The 20,530-nt window shown below is 37.3% G+C and overlaps 1 protein-coding gene across 3 annotated transcripts in view; it reads left to right on the forward strand.

Annotated features, from left to right (window-relative positions):
* The window catches only part of LOC135116438 (sulfotransferase 1A1-like), a 56,920-nt gene extending 36,860 nt beyond the window's left edge, over window positions 1-20,060 (forward strand). For all 3 annotated transcript variants that reach the window (XM_064033899.1, XM_064033897.1, XM_064033898.1), the window contains exons 5-7: window positions 12,912-13,038; window positions 19,369-19,659; window positions 19,801-20,060. In XM_064033899.1, coding sequence (XP_063889969.1) covers window positions 12,912-13,038; window positions 19,369-19,659; window positions 19,801-19,913 — 531 coding nt within the window. In that variant the 3' untranslated portion in view covers window positions 19,914-20,060. The remainder of the gene's footprint in view (window positions 1-12,911; window positions 13,039-19,368; window positions 19,660-19,800) is intronic.
* The last annotated feature ends 470 nt before the right edge of the window (window positions 20,061-20,530 follow it).

The following is a 20,530-nucleotide window of genomic DNA, read 5'->3' on the forward strand; positions in this document are numbered from 1 at the left end:
GATGCTTTAACGGAAGACCGAGATCAACGATTCGTAAAATAAATCATGGACTGGATTTCGAGCACAATAATATGTAGTTCAAATAAAACATAACAGTACCTAACAGATGTTACTTATATATATATATATATATATATATATATATATATATATATATATATATATATATATATATATATATATATATATATATATATATATATAGAGAGAGAGAGAGAGAGAGAGAGAGAGAGAGAGAGAGAGAGAGAGAGAGAGAGAGAGAGAATATATATATATATATATATATATATATATATATATATATATATATATATATATATATATATATATATATATATATATATATATATATATATATATATATATATAGAGAGAGAGAGAGAGAGAGAGAGAGAGAGAGAGAGAGAGAGAGAGAGAGAGAGAGAGAGAGAGAGAGAGATTTTTTATGTAGGAAGGACACTGGCCAAGGGCAACAAAAATCCAATAGAAAAAAAAAGCCCACTGAAATGCCAGTCCCATAAAAGGGTCAAAGCAGTAGTCAAAAATTGATAAATAAGTGTCTTGAAACCTCCCTCTTGAAGGAATTCAAGTCATAGGAAGGTGGAAATACAGAAGCAGGCAGGGAGTTCCAGAGTTTACCAAGGAAAGGGATGAATGATTGAGAATACTGGTTAACTCATGCATTAGAGAGGTGCACAGAATAAGGGTGAAAGAAGAAAGTCTTGTGCAGCGAGGCCGCGGGAGGAGGGGAGGCATGTAGTTAGCAGGATCAGAAAAGCAGTTAGCATGAAAATAGCGGTAGAAGACAGCTAGAGATGCAACATGGCGGCGGTGAGAGAGAGGCTGAAGACAGTCAGTTAGAGGGGAGGAGTTGATGAGACAAAAAGCTTTGCTCTGTCCCAATCAGAAATTTTAGTAAGATCAGAAGTCAAGCGTTCTGTGGCTTCCCTACGTGAAATGTTTACCTCCTGAAGGGTTGGAGGTCTATGAAAAGACGTGGAAAAGTGCAGGGTGATATCATCATCATAGGAGTGGATAGGACAAGAAGTCTAGTTTAGAAGATCACCTGAAGTTTCGTGTAGAAGAACCCTGAGGAACACCACTGTTGATAGATTTAGAACAGTGACCGTCTACCACAGCAGCAATAGAACGGTCAGAAAGGAAACTTGAGATGAAGTTATAGAGAGAAGGATAGAAGCTGTAGGAGGGTAGTTTGGAAATCAAAGCTTTGTGCCAGACTCTATCAAAAGCTTTTGATATGTCCAAGGCAACAGCAAAAGTTTCACCAAAATATCTAAGAGAGGATGACTAAGACTCAGTAAGGAAAGCCAGAAGATCACCAGTAGAGCGGCCTTGACGGAACCCATACTGGCGATCAAATGGAAGGTTGTGAAGTGATAGATGTTTAAGAATCTTCCTGTTGAGGATAGATTAAAAAACTTTAGATAGGCAGGAAATTAAAGCAATAGGACGGTAGTTTGAGGGATAAGAACAGTCACCCTTTTTAGGTACAGGTTGAATGTAGGCAAATTTCCAGCAAGAAGGAAAGGTAGATGTTGACAGACAGAGCTGAAAGAGTTTGACTAGACAACAATAGAACAATAGGAGGAACCCCATCAGGTCCATAAGCCTTCCGAGGGTTTAGACCAGCGAGGGGCATGGAGAACATCATTGCGAAGAATTTTAATACGTGGCATGAAGTAGTCAGAGGGTGGAGGAGAGGGAGGAACAAGCCAAGAATCGTCCAAGGTAGCGTTTCTAGCAAAGGTTTGAGCGAGGAGTTCAGTTTAAGAAATAGATGTGATAGCAATGGTGCCATCTAGTTGAAATAAAGGAGGGAAAGAAGAAGAAGCAAAGTTATTGGAGATATTTTTGGCTAGATGCCAGAAGTCACGAGGGGAGTTAGATCTTGAAAGGTTTGGACACTTTTGTTAATGAAGGAGTTTTTGGCTAGTTGGAGAATAGACTTGGCATGGTTCCGGGCAGAAATATAAAGTGCATGAGATTCTGGTGATGGAAGGCTTAAGTACCTTTTGTGGGCCACCTCTCTATCATGTATAGCACGATAACAAGCTGTGTTAAACCAAGATTTAGAAGGTTTAGAACGAGAAAAAGAGTGAGGAATGTACGCCTCCATGCCAGACACTATCACTTCTGTTATGCGCTCAGCACACAAAGACGGGTGTTTGACACGGAAGCAGTAGTCATTTCAAGGAAAATCAGTAAAATACCTCCTCAGGGTCCGCCCTGAGGCGGACCTTAGCTTAGGGGAATCCTGAGGAGGGATTGAAGCGATAGGACAAGATACAGATATGAGATTGTGATCGGAGGAGCCCAACGGAGAAGAAAGGGTGACAGCATAAGCAGAAGGATTAGAGGTCAGGAAAAGGTCGGGAATGTTGGGCGTATCTCCAAGACGGTCAGGAATACGAGTAGGGTATTGCACCAATTGCTCTAGGTCATGGAGGATAGCAAAGTTGAAGGCTAGTTCACGAGGATTGTCAGTGAAGGGAGAGGAAAGCCAAAGCTGGTGGTGAACATTGAAGTCTCCAAGAATGGAGATCTCTGCAAAAGGGAAGAGGATCAGAATATGCTCCACTTTGGAAGTTAAATAGTCAAAAAATTTCTTATAGTCAGAGGAGTTAGGTGAGAGGTATACAGCACAGATAAATTAAGTTTGAGAGTAACTCTGTAGTCGTAGCCAGATGGTAGAAAACTCGGAAGATTCAAGAGCGTGGGCACGAGAGCAGGTTAAGTCACTGCGCACATAAACGCAGCATCCAGCTTTGGATTGAAAAGGAGAATAGAGAAAGTAGGAGGGAACAGAAAAGGGGCTACTGTCAGTTGCCTCAGACACCTGAGCTTCAGGGAGGAAAAGAAGATGAGGTTTAGAAGAGGAGAAGTGGTGTTCTACAGGTTGAAAATTAGATCTTAGACAGCAAATGTTGCAGAAGTTAATGAAGAAAAAAGTTGAGGTGGGTGTCAAGACACTTAGGGTTGTCGACAGAAAGGCAGTCCGACCGCGGTGACATTTATGGTCCCCCTCCCCAGATGGGGACTCCGAGGCTGGTGTAGGAGTCGCCATGATGATTTTGAAATTTTTGAGGGAAGGGTGTGTGTTATCAGGTGCTTGTAGTTCTGTATGGAGGAAGAGAGTTGTCTTTAGAGGGCAGGCTGTGACTGCCCCCTTGTATTGTGAGACACAAAGGGAAACGTTCAGTGAGGTCACAGCTGGGTTTAATGAAAAGTTCACAGCACCCCCTGAACAGTGCCTTAGACCTCACTAGGAGTAATTATCGTTTCGGCATATGTCTACTGCCTCCTCCTACTATATATATATATATATATATATATATATATATATATATATATATATATATAGAGAGAGAGAGAGAGAGAGAGAGAGAGAGAGAGAGAGAGAGAGAGAGAGAGAGAGAGAGAGAGAGAGAGAGAGAGAGAGAGAGAGAGAGAGAGTTACTTAAAAAAAAAAGTAAGATAAGGATAAGAAAAGGGTAAACTTAGTGTCCGAATAGGTTATTCTTTTGAGGGTAAATAATAATGAAGTTTACCCCTTTCTGAAAAAGGTAAATTAAATCTAAATTTATCCTTTTTTTTTAAAAAAAGGTAGCTTATATCTAGGTTTACCCTCTCTTTAAAGGGGTAAATTAGATATCATATTTACCCACCTTGATGCACCTTTCTTGAAGGTAAAATAAAATGCTAATTTACCCTTTTTGCTTACCCCTACTTAAGGGTAAACTAGGAAGCTGATCCACGCTTATAAAAGGTACATTGAAATATTCGTCAACCCATTTTGTTTTACCCATCAAGAAGGTAGAATTGGATAATTCATTCTTATTCCCTTCACCAATTCATAAACCTAATTCTTTGCTCCACACACCTGAATATATACCTTTGCATTCAGAAATTCTTAAGACTATTATATTTATTGAGAATTTCAAACACGAAATGAATTACTTATTTTTATTGAACACAAAATATTTTGTATACATGCTATTCTACGCCAATGCACATACTCTTTTCACACACACACACACACACACACACACACACACACACACACACACACACACACACACACATACACACACTGTACATAAATTTACTCGTTCACAGGAATACATAAACGGACACTTTACATGGATTTACTCTCTCACACCAATACAAACACACACACTACACAAATTTACTCCCAGAAAGTGAAAGGGCGCTTCCAAAGCAATGGTGAATTTGGCCACCTTTGTGTGAAACTGTGGCTCCCCATTGATGTAAACTTGAAGTCCATCTTCAGCACAGACGAGGACTGGAGCTGCGAACTTGACCATCTGGTATATAGAAAATACTGGTCTTAAAGTGTGCAATATTAAATGCAGTGAATAGATTTTCTGAGAAAAGGTTTGACTCGTTATTAGTAGATATTCTGACTTGACTGAGTGTTGTATTTAAGTCAGCAACTGATATTAACTTCGGTGAATGAAGAGATTTAAGTACTTCATACAGTGTGACAGGAATGACTCCTTCAAGGCAGTCATGCTTTAAATCTGGAGGGAAAGCACTAGGAACAGAGAAGTAATCAAGTTTAGAAAACACACATCTGTATTTTATGCCATAAACAGCAGCATCTCTGGGATCATCATCAACATATTTGATCTGATTTAAATATCTTTCGTCAGTTCTTTCCATCAGTTCAGAAATAAATATTTTCTCCCTGAAGTTTCTGTAATTTACTGTATAATAGCGACAGATGGAATTAGCATTGAAGTTAGTGTGAAATCCTTCAATGGCATGAGCATATAAATTGTCAGGGACTGCTTTAAGCTGTAGTTCTTTTCCACCAATGCTAATATTAATTCCATTTTGAAGAGTCAGGAAATCAATCATTAAGGGTTCATACGGTCTAGAATAAGCTGGATCATGGGACTTCACAAATTTATGCCTCACTAACTTGCAAAGAAAAATTAAGTTACTTCTGATTTTATATCTGACTGGCAAATTCCCTATTGTGTAGTACACAGATGCTAATTTGTATTTCCCTTGTTTGGCTCCAGTGGGGTTGCACAAATTCATAATGTACAAATGACGTTTAAGGGTTAATGATGAATTATCATCTTCAGGAGTTGGCAGTTTACAATCACAGGTATCATACAGCCCATCATGCTGATGCATACTTTGTCTGTTTTTTACATAGTTCATAGATATCTGGCCTTGACATTACTGTTTTCAGTACTTCAGTGACTGATACATAATGGTACTTAGAGTGCTCATCATGACATGACAACATATATTATCTTGCACCCACAAATAAAAAATAAAAAAATAAATAAATAAAAAATAAATAAAAATAAAAAATAAATAAATATATATATATATATATATATATATATATATATATATATATATATATATATATATATATATATATATATATATATATATATATATATATATATATATATATATATATATATATATTTCTCTACATATTTCTTTAATTTATATTTTGTATCTTTCTGAATCTTCTGTTGGTGAAATGTTGTTCCCTCACTAACCAAGTCAAAAAAGTTTCAGAATCTGTTGGAGAGGCACCAAGTTCTACAAGTCCTTTTATGATTGAGCATTTATAGAACTCCTCAGTGTATATAACAAGGTGAATTAGCTCAGAGATTAATGTTTTTAGTACAATATCCGGCAGGATATGTTATTCCTTTATATTCAGTATAAAGGATGCATAATGTTTCTTTAAATTGTTTGTGTAATAAGTTTGATCTGTTGGTTCATATTGCTTGCTTATATTAATTTCATATGAATCGCAGTTCTCTTCTGCTTCTTCCTCTGCATATTCAACATTTTATTTTATTTCTTTTTCAGTATGTTTGAGTTGTGAATTGAAAACAGAAGCAGAGCTTTGAGGTGTTCTGTGCAAAAAAAAAAAAAAAAAAAAAAAAAAAAAAAAAAAAAAAAAATATATATATATATATATATATATATATATATATATATATATATATATATATATATATATATATATATATATATATATATATATATATATATATATATATATATATATATATGTAATTATAACATGATTCCTTGCATTATGCTTTTTGTAACTTGCAAAAGTTTTAAATCTCATTTTACATTCAAGAACATGGCAAAATAAAAAAAAAGATAAAAAAAAATTGTCGCTGAATTCATGATGTAATTGTAAATGTAAATGTAAATGTAAACTAAGTATAAAGCAGCATTTAGCTACACAAAATGATCCAAAAAATTTCAACTGACACTTTTTTTTTTTCTTTATACGTGATAGCTTAATAACATTAAAGACAGTAGAAAGTCAATTAAATGCAAGACTTGTTCCGAAAAATCACTTTCAAGTTATTTTGCACTCCAGTAAAATGCCATTTCAATGGAATGGTGCTTGAGAACACGTAATACATTAATACAGTCTTCTGTCCCAAATACATGTCAACCCAGCCCATTCACAGAATAAACAACAGCACTTTGTTATGTAGCATTAATTTCAAATACTCACAAAAAAACAGTAAGTCTACAGGATATAAAATAGCTTCACCTCTCAGTATACTAGACACTTGCACTGCAGTACTGGTCTGTGTCATCATCGCATGGTATGCATGACAAAGCATGAGAAGAAAAGACAACGCAATCCGCTATTTTTCTACTGTGCAAACTAGTAAAATCATTGAATTAAATAAAAGATAAGATGAAAGCCAGAGTATAGCAATGAGCTTGGGACAGGCAGGAGGCAAGTTGACGCGAGTGTGCGCAATAACGCCAATGTGGCCCGAGCACATCAGCAGACCGAAATTAAATGGGCTACTTCACATGACAAACTTGGTACTCTGTAGCATTATGATAAAACAAACCACGTTTAGTTCATTCTGAAAATGGACCGGACAAGTGGGCAATGAGAGGCCAGTGTAGCTCAAAGAACCCCGCTGTCTGCACACTCAACCCATTCCCAGAATTTCACATCACGTAGCTGTGACACTTTGTGAGTGCTTGTTATAACGCAGCGATACGAAACAAAATGTTTTGTCTATTTCACGAATGTGCCAGGCGGGTAGGCAGCAAGACACTAGTGTGGCCTGAGGCGCTTCAGGCCACATTCTTGTCATTGCTGGCTTACGTAGCCCATTCCTGAGAACAAACAAAACTTCATATCCTTCATCACCATTACAAAACTAACACTTACAAACAACACAGCTAAATCTCTGTAATGTGAAAAGGTCCATTTATTTCCAACCTCTTGGGATTTGTCTTGCTTGCCCTCCCACATCCCACTACACCAACTTCTAACCTATCCTCAACATTTTTGTTAGTTTAGGCTAGTATCTAAAATAGATAGTAGCTTCTTTGTGTGCTTTTATCTTGGAGACTCTGATATGCTGACACAGGCACCGCAGTGAAAAGATATCCAGCGTACAGCGCTAGAATTCTGCTCAAGAAAATTATGTGCACGGTCCACGCAGTCTCATGGTAATTGCAGTGCAGTGTTGTCAAGTTGACCAAGTGAGGACCTTTGCAATGCAGTGTGGTTGTGAGCCTGTGATAACAGGTGTTGTAGAAACACTGATAACACCACATTCAACTCGCATTGAATTAGAAAGATTCACATTACATGTCTTTAATTATGGGTACTACAGGATGAGTGGCCAGGGATCGGAAACGCGACAGGATACTCAAGGAACACAACTTATAAATCAGACCATAGGTAAAGATCGCCATGGACCAAATGAAATCTGGTTGACTTTGGTCATTACATGAGGAGAGCAAATTATGATGCTGTAGCCTATTCGCGTACATTAAATCTTTTCAGGCCTTGAATAACTTAAATCCAACATTCTTGGTATTATTTTACATTGTTCCCCGTCTCACAGCGGTACTTCTCAAATTTCTCATTGGTTAGATATCATTATTCTATGGATTTTGAACCCCATATATATGTGTCGCAAACTGCTAGAAACGCCGCTAGCGATTTTTTAAAGTCAGTGGGTTTCTTGCAGGCACCATGGGGAGTCTGGGAAAGAGAACGTTATACGTGCACGTTTCTTAAGTTAGGTTATGTCACCTCATAATATATATATATATATATATATATATATATATATATATATATATATATATATATATATATATATATATATATATATATATATATATATATATATATATATATATATATATATATATATATATATATTATTTATTTATTTTTTTATTATTTTTTTTTCTGGTAGATTTCAGTGTGTTCTGAGCGAATCAGCTAACTGATTTTGTTGCAAATCTTTATTTTTTGGTTGGGGTGATGGAGGACGGAAAACTACTGATTTGCGACGAAAACGGTTATCAAATTCGTTCAAAACACATCTAAATCTACCAGAAAAAAAAATTGAATTGTGAGACGGAGAACAATGTAAAAATTTACCACCCTATCTACATCTTATTCAACATATCTATCTACAAATCTGTAGACCTACACAGTATAGCTTAATCAGAAAGTGACTTGGTTTGAGCCAAACGTGACCAAGATATAACTTCAGCGCATCTATTGTTCATTGCTCAACAAATAACAAAGAATATAACAATCTCTTACTTTGAATACTAACAAGAATACACAATTTCCTAGGGATGTAGAATTTATTCTTACTTAGAGGCCTCTTTCACAATCAGACCCGCCATGTAATTATTCTAGTTGAAATACTTAAGGGGTTACCGAGATGTTGTGACAGTGGAGAAAAAAAGAAAAAGGACGCAAATTATCAATAGAAGTCACTGGCCATAACAGCCGATTGGCATCTCAACGGGCTAACTGATAGCTCAGCTATGTTCAATATGTACACATTACACCTGCCTGCGAAATACACTTCCCTAACAGAAGTCAGAGCAGATATAAAAAAAAATTTCACATGTGTGAAGCTACATTCCTGCGAAATATATTAAGGGGAGTGAGTGGACGCCTTAAAAAATTACATTTTTCAACCCAGAGGTCAAAATTGAGTTATTAACATCATAGTCACCTTTAACATTGGCATTTTCTGTGAAAACCCCAAGTTGATACCATTGTTCCTTATATAAATGGCCTTTGTTTACCATTATTAAAGGGCTTTAAATGCCCCGCGCGCCACGTACTTGCCACATGCTTGGTCACCTGGCTTAGAAACTCATACTTTTGAAGCTTTTTTTTTTTTTTTTACTTCCTTTTAGTGTTTTCTTCTTTTTTTTTTTTTCTTTTTAATATATGTGGAGCTTCAGTTAGCAACATCACTGATAAGCCACGAGGGACTCGGAGGGAGGTTGGCCACTGCGATCAGTCCTGCTAGACGTCAGAGAGTGTTCGTGCTCCGCTATCCAAGGCTACTTCATTTTCTTTTGTATTTGGAAGTATGCCTCGTTATAATAAAGCAAAGCGTGCACGGATAAATGCGGCAAAGAAGATGAGGGAAAAGAAAAATAATCAAGAGGAGTTGCTTTGTGACAACAAGTCGCCACCACACGCTGCCTTTGTTTCACCACCACCACCACCATAGCATTCTAATCTATGGGGTAATTGCAGCAAAACTAAATATACTGGGACCAAAAGAGTGAAATCTGTTGTCACTGTGACCGTATTAGATCACAACTTCGGGTACTTGAATCCAAGTTTACTAACTCATCTTGGGTACTCCTGTACAGAAGAGTACAGAAAAGAAGCCCCATTCAAGAGAAGGAAGTGAAGCCTGCCAACCAGGCAGCTGCTAATGATACTGGCGATAAAGAGGAGGGTGGCGCCCTCTGATAAACTCACCTGCGAGTGAGTAATATCATATCATACAGGAAGGGACCAGGTGCCAATTAGCCCTGTACATGATCATAAGCGATGATTTCCTTTTGGTTATATAATTTTTACCCTAATGCATGTAAAATTTTACCAGAAAAAAAAAAACATGGAATTACACACACTTCTCAGAAGAAAACGGCTCGTATCTCAAAACTTAAGTTTTTCCTACATCAAGCGTTTCTCCTTCGTTGTCCTACAAGATAATGGAGATGTAAAGTTACTGCTGGAAAGAGGAAAGAACGGACTATTTTTTCCCCAAAGATAGATTTTCAAAGAATGCTCCTCATACTGTGCTAGATTTTTTTTTTTTTAAATGAAAAAAGCTCGAAGAAAAAAATTCTTAGTTTTTATTTAAAAATGAAACGTCTAATAAAAAAAAAAACATCTTTCGGGAAGTGAAGATACATGTATGTATATTATCGACACTAGATTTTATAGCAATTGGTTGAAAACAAGTAAGGAGAAGAAATTTGATCGATGTTAGTTTTGCTTAAAAAAAAAAAAAAAACAATGTAAAAAAAATAAATAAAAGTTTGAAGAAGAAAAAAATCTTAGTTTTCATTTCAAAATGAAATGTGTAGTAAAAAAATTATCTTTGGGGAAGTGAAGACACGTGTATGTATATTATCGACACTAAATTTTATAGCAATTGGTTGAAAAACAAGTTGGGGGAACACATTTTATCGATATTACTTTTTTGCTTAAAAAAAAAAATCTCCAAAACTAATCGGCGAATTTCAGCGAAAATTGGGGTACATACACACCAAAAATCATGAGGAGACAAATATGAATGTCGCCTCTAAGAGTAACAGGCGTCCACTCCCCTTAAGACATAGTTATAGGCTATTCGTGGTAAACACCTATATACGAGTAAACGGTTACATATCGTCAGAGTAAAAATCATCACTTGAAAACTTTAAAAAAAATATGTGCATTCATGAATATAACTGGTTGTAGGGTGAAATTACGAGCCCTAAAGCAAAGTGATGCTGAACGGCCTTGCTACTCATGATTTTGTAAACCACGTGTATGATCGTGCCACGTGGAGGAAATTATATCCCAACACATGAAAACAACTGGTTGTAAGGCAAACATACCATATAATATAGCTAAACGGCCCTATTCTTAATTTTGTGAACCACGTGCACGATCGTGCCACGTGAAGATAATCGTCTGGTATATAACCAAAGATAACAGGTGCAATGCACATATTTAAGGATTTTTGTAAGCTACCACCACTCTTAATACTATAATACTGAAAACTGCATGAAAATATATCGGGCTTACTTTGAAAATAGTGTCTGTTGACGAAGAGACGAAGAGTCGCGGGACACTATAACGGCGGCGGCGGTATGGCCGTGTTGTTGATTTCAGAGTAGCCAAATGTCTTTTCTTATGCTGGCAGCTTTGCCTCATGTATTTCCTTAAAATGTTTCGTGAAAATCTTTCGGCACCATTCCGGTAATTTAATTTGAATGGTACCATGAGATTACTAGATATGGTTATATTTAATAACATAAGAAATCTGGCAACTTACCCCAAGAAAAGCGCCAGATTTTCCTGCTAATACTCATTTTTTTTTTTTTTTGCAATTTCATAATTCTTTATCAAAATCATGCCGTATATTAACTAATATTATAATAATTATGATATTTTAATCCTTTCCCAAAGTAAAAATTTTCGTAATAATAATTTTTTTAAAATTTACCCATAGGTAGTTAAATTTACCCATTTCTCACCCTATATTTTTAACAGTGTATTCTTCCCCGATTAGCAGAGACAAGACCTCACGGGCACCTCTTCGTCTGTTCCAACCTGATGGCACCATTGCCACCTCCCCTATCTCTAAAGCTTAATCCTTTGATCAGACTGTTGCTAAAAACTCTACCTTGAATGATTCAGGGTTTTTCCTCTCTCTCTTCCACTCTGTTTCACGCCTATTATCAAGATTCATTCTAGGGACGTTTTTCACTCGTACTGGCTTATAGACCTAATAGGGTTCCTGTTGCTGTTCCTCATAACAGTGGATCCCTGTTCGAACCTTGGGTGGCCAAATTCTTACAACTCTATCTATCAACATCTGCCCTTCATTCCTGCTGGAACTTTGCGTACATTTCCACCTTCCTATGACTTGAATTCCTTCAAGAGGGAGGTTTCAAGACATTTATCCTCCATTTTTTACTAATGATTTGGACCCTTTTATGGGACTGGCATCTCAGTGGGCTTTTTTTTATTTTTTTTTATGGATTTTGTTGCCCTTGGCCAGTGTCCCTCTTATATATATATATATATATATATATATATATATATATATATATATATATATATATATATATATATATATATATATATATATATATATATATATATATATATATATTATATCATATTTTTTCCTGTTATGCTCTGAAAATCTCTCCCAGGCTCCGTATTTCCTACTGACAACGACTTAAACTCTCTCATGAGGGAAGTTTCAAAACTTTTTTTTTCGCAATTTTGAATTTTATTTATTTATTTTTTTTCAAAATTCTCTTTCGCGAATGACATTCCAGTAGGCTTTTTTTTTTTTGCTGTTTTTTTTGTAGGCCTTCTCCAGAATTCCTTTTACATCATGTGAAAGAAAAATTTTCTTTAACATTATAAACGTTAGGAAAGTTTCTTAAAATATTGATCACTAAGAAAACTATTGAAATTCTTGCCTTACGCGAGGAATTGCTAAAATATATTCCGAATTGTATAATTTTGAGTTATATCGAGATTATTTTGATCCTTTATTTATCTGTTTTTAATCCCTGTAATGTGAGTGGATCTCTTACTGAATATATATATATATATATATATATATATATATATATATATATATATATATATATATATATATATATATATATATATATATATATATATATATAATATTTTTTCTTTTAAGTAGATATTTTCATTACATATAACAAGGCTACAATGATTTTGATTTATCCACTCATAATTTTGAACCTACCACTTGACTCAATACGGAAGTTATTTTACTCTGTTCATCCATTACCAGGTAGTGTATGTGGCCAGGAATCCCAAGGACATGTTGGTATCCTACCATCACCACTGCCGGCTTATCAAGATGCATGGTTATGTTGGAAGTCTGGAGGATTTCATTCAGTACTTCGTGGACGATGATTGTAAGCCACTTCCAACGCATTCATCTCCCCTTCAATTATCCTTATATTCCATTGAATACGTATCACATTCCTTCGTTTATACTTACCTCAAACTAGTATCTCATGTACATTCACAAGAAGAGGCAGTAGGCACCTGTCAAAACGATTATTACTTCCAGTGAGGTCTCAAGCACTGCACTGGTTTGAAAACTAGATCAAGGGATGCTGACCACTCAGAACAAAATGTTCTGGGAATTCACAAAATAAAGAGGCATTCACAGCCTGTCCTCTAAAGACAACTCCTTTCGTTGACACATCACTACGCCAACCTATTACGCGCACCCTCCACCCAAATTCAAAATTTAATATGGTGACACTTAGACCAGACTCGGTGACCCCGTCTGGGGAAGGGACCACAAATGCAACAAGGTCGAACTGATGTTTTGGTATCAACCCTAAGTATCTTGACACCACCGCCCTTCTTCAACTTCTGTTCAGTAACAGATCTAATTAATTTGTGGAACACCATCTCTATAAATTAAGCCTCATCTTTTTCCTACTGAAACGCAGGTGTCTGAGGGAACTGACAGGAACCTCTTCTCTGTTCCCTCTTACTTTCTCCTGGCACTCTTCACTGTCGCCTAGATCTGCACTTTGAGCAATTCAATCTTCACCACCAGCTTTGGCTTTCCTCTGTCTTCACTAACGAACCTGATGAAATACATTTTAACTTTCCTATCCTGGATGACCTAGAGAAGTTAATGCAACACCCTATTCATATTCATGACCGTCTCGGAGATACACCCAACACTCTTGACCTTTCCCTAAGCTCTAATCCTTCCGCTTATGCTGTCCCTCTGTCTTTTCCGTTGGGTTCTTTCGATAACAACCTCAAATGTGTATTTTTTTTCATGCTACTCCAACACTTCCTCAGGTTCATCAAAAGCGCATGTGTCTCTATCGTTTTTCCTTTGCCAATTTGGGGTAACAGAGGAGGTATTATTATGATTCTCCATAGAGTGACTACTGCTTCCGAGTCAGAGACTCGTCTCTGGGCTGAGCGTATAGCAGAGGTGATAGTGTCTTTAATAGAGGCGTATACTCGTATTCCTCAGTCTTTCTATCTCCCTAAACCTTCCAAACCTTGTTTCAACTCAGCCTGTTCTCTTGCTATACAACATAAAGAGGCGGCCCACAAACAATACTTAACCCTTCCATCACCTGTATCTCGTGCGATTTGTATTTCCGCCTGAAATTATGTCGAACCGGTTTTCCATCTAAGCAAAAATGTCGTTAACAATAGAGAATATTAATACCTTTCTGGATCTAATTCCCCTCATGATTTTTGGCACCTGGCGAAAAATATTTCCTACAACTTTTCTTCTCTCTTTCCCTCCCCTATTTCATTCCTACGCCGCCACTGGCGTCTCATTTATTTCTAAAGCTGAACTCTTCCCTCACACCTCTGCTAAAAAAACACTAACTTGGATGATTCAGGGCGTGTTCTTCTATCTCCTCCACCCTCCCTGCCTCCAGTTAAGATCCTTCACAACGATGTTTTTCTTGCCATCCCTCGGAAGGCATATGGACCTGATGTGATCCCTCTCACTGTTTTTACGAAACTGTGCCTCAGGGTTTGCACCTTGCCTAGTTCAACTCTTCCAGCTCTGTTTATCAACATCTACCTTTCCTTCTTGCTAGAAGTTTCCCTGCATGCAGCCTGTTCCTAAAAAGAGTGATCGCCATCCTATTGTTTTTTCTTTCCTTCCTCTCTAAAATGTTTGAATCCATCCTCAACAGGAAGATTCTTAAACATCTGTCACTTCACAACCTTCTATCTGATCGTAGTATGGGTTCCGTCGAGGCCGCTCTACTGGTGATCTGGCTTTATTTTTTTGAGTATAGGTCATCCTCGTTTAGGGATTTTGGTGAAATTTTCCTGTTCAAATATCAAAAGTATTTCATAGAGCCTAACACAAAACTTTAATTTCCAAACTAACTTCTTATGGCTTCTGTCCTTCTCTCTGTAACTTCACCTCAGTTTTCTTTTCTGACCGGTCTATTGCTGCTGTGGTAGAACCTCAGGGTTCTGTCCTGTCAACTACTTTATTCCTATTATTCATCAATGATCTCAGCCAAACTTCTTGTCCTATCCACTCCTATGCTGGTGATACCACTCTGCATTTATTTTTCCTCGTCTGTTCAAAGACGTCCAAACTTCAGGAATAAGAAACTCACACAGGGAAGTTACAGACCACTTGACTTCTGATTTATCTAAAATTTCTGAGTGGTGTATACCAAATTCAGTATTGTTCAATTCCTGGAAATCTCAGTTCCACCATTTATCAACTTGACACAACTTTCCAGATAAATACCCCCCTCTTTTTCACTGACACTCAACTGTTCACCTTTTCTACGTTGAATATCCTCAGTCTGACCTTTAATCTAAACTAGAAACGTCACATCTCATCAATAACTAAAACAACTTCTACGAAATTATTTTGTTCTGAGTCGTCTCCGCTAGTTTTCTCTGCTTCCCTTCAGATAACTCTGTACAGGGCCCTTATCCATCCATGTTTTTTTTCTTATGCAGGAGTGAAACCGGTAAAGGGCAACAAAAATCCAATAAAAAAAAAAAAAAAAAAAAAACATTGAGATGCCGGTCCCCGAATAGGGTCCGGAACTGTAATAAAAAATTGAAGGATAAGTGTATTGAAACCTCCCTGTTGAAGGTGTTCAAGTCATAGGAATATGGAAATACAGAAGCAGGCAGGGAGTTCCAGATTTTCCCAGAGAAAGGGATGAATGATTCAGAATACTGGTCAACTCTTGCATTAGAGAGATGGACAAAATATGAATGAGAGAAAGAAGAAAGTCTTGTGTAGCGAGGCCGCGGGAGGAGGGGAGGCATAAAGTTAGCAAGATCAAAAGACCAGTCAGCATGAAAATAGCGGTAGTAGATAGGAAGAGATGCAACACTGTGGCGATGAGAAAGAGGCTGAAGACAGTCAGTGATCAGACGAAAAGCTTTTGATTCCATCCTGTCTAGAAGAGAGGTTTGAGTGGAATCCCCCTAGTCATGTGAAACATACTCCATACATGGACGGATAAGGTACAGAGTTAACAGCTGGGAGGGGGGAAAGAGAAACTGGCAGACACGTCTCAGAACACTTAACTTCATAGAAGCTGTTTTAGTTAGAGATGAGATGTGAAGTTTCCAGTTTAGATTATAAGAAAAGACAAACCGAACATATTCAGTGTAGAAAAGCGGGACAGTTGAGTGTCATTGAAGAAGAGGGCATAGTTGTCTGCTCCAATCAGAAATTTTAGAGAAATCAGAAGTCAAGCGTTTTGTAGCTTCCCTGCGTGAACTGTTTACTTCCTGAAGGGCTGGACGTCTACGAAAAGACGTGGAAAAGTGCAGGGTGATATCATCAGCGTAGGCGTGGATAGGACAAGAAGTTTGGTTCTGAAGATCATTGATGATATAATAGGAATAGAGTGGGTGACAGGACAGAACCCTGAAGAACACCAATGACCGTCTACCACAGCAGCAATAGAACGGTCTGAAAAGAAACAAGATAAAGTTACAGAGAGAAAGATAGAAGCCGTAGTTTGGAAAATCAAAGCTTCGTGTCAGACTCTATCAAAAGCTTTTGGTATGTATAAGACAACAGCAAAAGTCTCACCAAAATCTTTAAAAAGAGGATGACTCAGTAAGGAAAACCAGATCACCAGTAGAGCGGCCTTGACAGAACGCTTACTGCCGATCTTATAGAAGTTAGTGAAGTGACAGATGTTTAATAATGTTCCTGTTGTGGATAGAAAAAAAAAAAATCTTTAGATAGGAAATTAAAGCAATAGGACTATAGTTTGAGGGATTAGAACGGTCACCATTTTTAGGAACAGGTTGAATGTAGGCAAACTTTCAGCAAGAAGGAGAGGTATTTGTTGACAGACATAGCTAAAATAGTTTGACTAGGCAAGGTGCAAACACGGAGGAGCAGTTTCGAAGAACAATAGGAGGGACCTCATCAGGTCTATAAGCCTTCCCAGGGTTTAGGCCAGCGAGGGCATGAAAAACATCGTTGTGAAGAATTTTAATAAGTAGCATGAAGTAGTCAGAGAATGGAAGAGAGGGAGGAGCAAGCCCTGAATCGTCTAAGGTAGACTTTTTAGCAAAGGTCTGAGCAAAGAGTTCAGGTTTAGAGATTGATGTGATAGCATTGGTGCCATCTAGTTGAAATACAGGAGGGAAAGAAGAAGAAGCAAAGTTTTTGGAAATTTTTTTGCCAGGTGCCAGAAGTTATGAGGGGAATTAGATCTTGAAAGATTTTGACACTTTCTATTGATGAAGTAATTTTTGGCTAGTTGCAGAACAGACTTGGCATGGTTCCAGGCAGAAATATTAAGCGCATGAGACTCTGATGATGGAAAGCTCAACTACCTTTTGTGATCCACCTCTCTGTTATGTATGGCAGGAGAACAGCCTGTGTTAAATCAAGGTTTGGAAGGTTTAGATCGAAAATATGAGTGAGGCATTTACGCCTCCATGCCAGATCACCTCTGTTATGCACTCAGCACACAGAGACAGGTCTCGGCCACAGAAGCAGTATTCATTCCAAGGAAAATCAGCGAAATACCTCCTCAGGTATTTCGCAGAGCAGAGGCAAAACTCTAGAGGCACGTCCGCTTTGGGGATTCTGAGCAAGGATTGCAGCAATAGGACAATATATGGATATAAGATTGTGATCGGAGGAATCCAACAGAAAAGAGAGGGTAACAGCAAAAGCAGGAGATTTAGAAGTTAGGAAAAAGTCAAGAATGTTGGGCGTATCTCGAAGACGGTCAGGAATACGAGCTAGGTGTTGCACTAGTTCGTCTAGGTCGTGGAGGGAAGAAAAGTTAAAGGCTAGTTCACCAGGATGGTCAGTGAAGGGAGAGGAAAGCCAAAGCTGATGGTGAACATTGAAGTCTCCAAGAATGGAGATCTCCGCAAAAGGGAAGAGAGCCAGAATGTGCTCCACTTTGCAAGTTAAGTAATCAAAGAATTTCTTATAGTCAGAAGAGTTAGGTGAGAGGTATACAAGACGTAAATTTAGTTTGAGAATGACTCTGTAGTCGTACCTAGATGATGGAAAACTTGGAAGATTGAAGAGCGTGGGCAGGAGAACAATTTTAGTCGCTGCGAAAATAAACGCAACATCCAGCTTTGAATTGAAAATGAAGATAGAAAATAGGAGGGAACAGAAAAGGGGCTACTGTCAGTTGCCTCAGACAGCTGTGTTTCAGTGAGGAAAAGGTGAGGTTTAGTAGAGGAGAGGTGGTATTCTACAGATTGAAAATGCATGGATTACGCTTCACATGTACTGGCTGTTCCACTTACACTGCTCTTCTATAGGGTAGAACCAAAAAACAATTCTTCTTTTCAAACTCCTCTCCCTTAACTGATTGTGTTCAGCCTCTTTCATCGCCGCAATGTTGCATCTCTTGGTATTTTCACAATAACTGACCTTGTCATCTCACTAAGTGCATTCCTCCCCTCCTCCCACAGTCGTGCTGCACAAAACTATTTCCTCTCACCCTTATTCCGTCCAGCTATCTAATGCAAGAGTATTCTGAATCATTCATCCCTTTTTCTAGTAAACTTTGAAAATCCCTACCTGCTTCCGTATTTTCTTCTTCCTATGACTCGGACTCTTTCAAAAGGAAGGTTTCAAGACACCCTGAAATTTTGGATTATCCTTTTGACTCTTTTTCGTAACTGGTGCTCAGTGGACCTTTTTTTTCGTTTTTTTTTTTTATTACCATTGGACACTGTGTGTGTGTGTGTGTGTGTGTGTGTGTGTGTGTGTGTGTGTGTGAGTGATTTCTTGCAAAAATGTTTCAATATTTATATTTCAGATAAAATTTCATTTACTAAAAAAGGTTAACTTAAATTTGGTTTGGTTAGGTTATAGCAGATTATTTCAGATCAATCAGCCATATTTTTTAGTGAATAACTTTCTAGTCAGTTTTTGCAATATAAAACTTGCAGGCCTACTAAAATTAAAAGTTTAAAGTTCATTTTTATATTCATATATTATCTATATTGAACAATACATGATTGACTGGATGAAATTAATCTACAGTAAGCTATGCAGACCAATATTAACCTAAATTTTACGACTTACAAGAAATACTATCGAAAATATTATTATTTATTTCGTGAAACCCTTGATTACACAAATTCCTCATCCTTCTTTTCTGTATTCCACCCATCATTACGTATTACTATATTTTTTATAATTATCTTTCTCCCTTAATTATTCCGTTGTTTCATTTCCTAACTTATGCATTAACCTTTCACAGTGCTATACGGAACATACGCTGAACACTTAAAGGAAGCATGGGAGAGGCGTAACCATCCCAACTTCCACATTATGTTCTATGAGGACATGAAGGCAGACATAATTGGAGAACTCAAAAGGTTAGACGCCTTTCTGGGAACTAAATTGACACTGCAGCAACTGGACAATGTGGCTCGACACACGAGCTTCAAAGAGATGAAAAAGAGAGAAGAGATAACTTTGGGAATGGGAACTGGAGACAAAATATTCAATCAAGAGGTTACAAAGAAAGATGGTGGATTCTTCAGGAAAGGTGAGAGAAAGAGAGAGAGAGAGAGAGAGAGAGAGAGAGAGAGAGAGAGAGAGAGAGAGAGAGAGAGAGAGAGAGAGAGAGAGAGAGAGAGAGAGATGCAGACAGTCACACAGATTAGCCTAAAACTCTTCTTTCTCGCAGGTGAAACTGGAGACTGGAGGAACAAACTCTCTCCAGAGCTCGCAGCTAAAGTGGATGCATGGGTTGAGAAAAACATGAAGAATATTAGTGCGGACTTCAAATATTCCATCTGAAAGTGTCCAGTGACAATAAGAGTTTTCTTTATGCATGTTCATTATACAGGTCAAGATTCTTGATGTATTGATATATATAATAATCATAGTATTTAAATCATTGTAGTATCTGGAAAAATGCTTTTAAATAAGAATTTCTCTCTAAAACATAAATTTTGATTTCCTCTCTACTTACGATGATGTTCTCGCTTTCTAACAACAAAAAGTAAGGTTACGAAAAGCGAAGAAACCAAGATATTGCAACATGATCCTAAAACATGAAAAGTACATATGGTGAGAGATAGTTTAATAGGGACGAACTTGAGACGGAAATTTGTAAAACAGTGCATCAATGGAACAATGTAAGACTGGCAAATTGTCTGTAGTAAGTAACTGTAAGAAAGAGCGTTAATATTCTTTGTAAATGAAGATTTTGAAGATTAACTTATAAGCTACGGGATTTGACAAACTAGATAACCCATACGTAGCAGTCATTGTGAAAGGCAAAAATAAGCACTATTCTTTTCACAGGAAGTATATTACATAATGTCACAATGTCAGCAAGGATGCCTGTCCCTTAACTGAGGAGAGAGAGATGTATATCCTGACAGTAGAGATACCGCCCGCAACTGAAGACT

Source organism: Scylla paramamosain, chromosome 31 (assembly GCF_035594125.1).
Source record: "Scylla paramamosain isolate STU-SP2022 chromosome 31, ASM3559412v1, whole genome shotgun sequence".
Classification (NCBI taxonomy): Eukaryota; Metazoa; Arthropoda; class Malacostraca; order Decapoda; family Portunidae; genus Scylla; species Scylla paramamosain.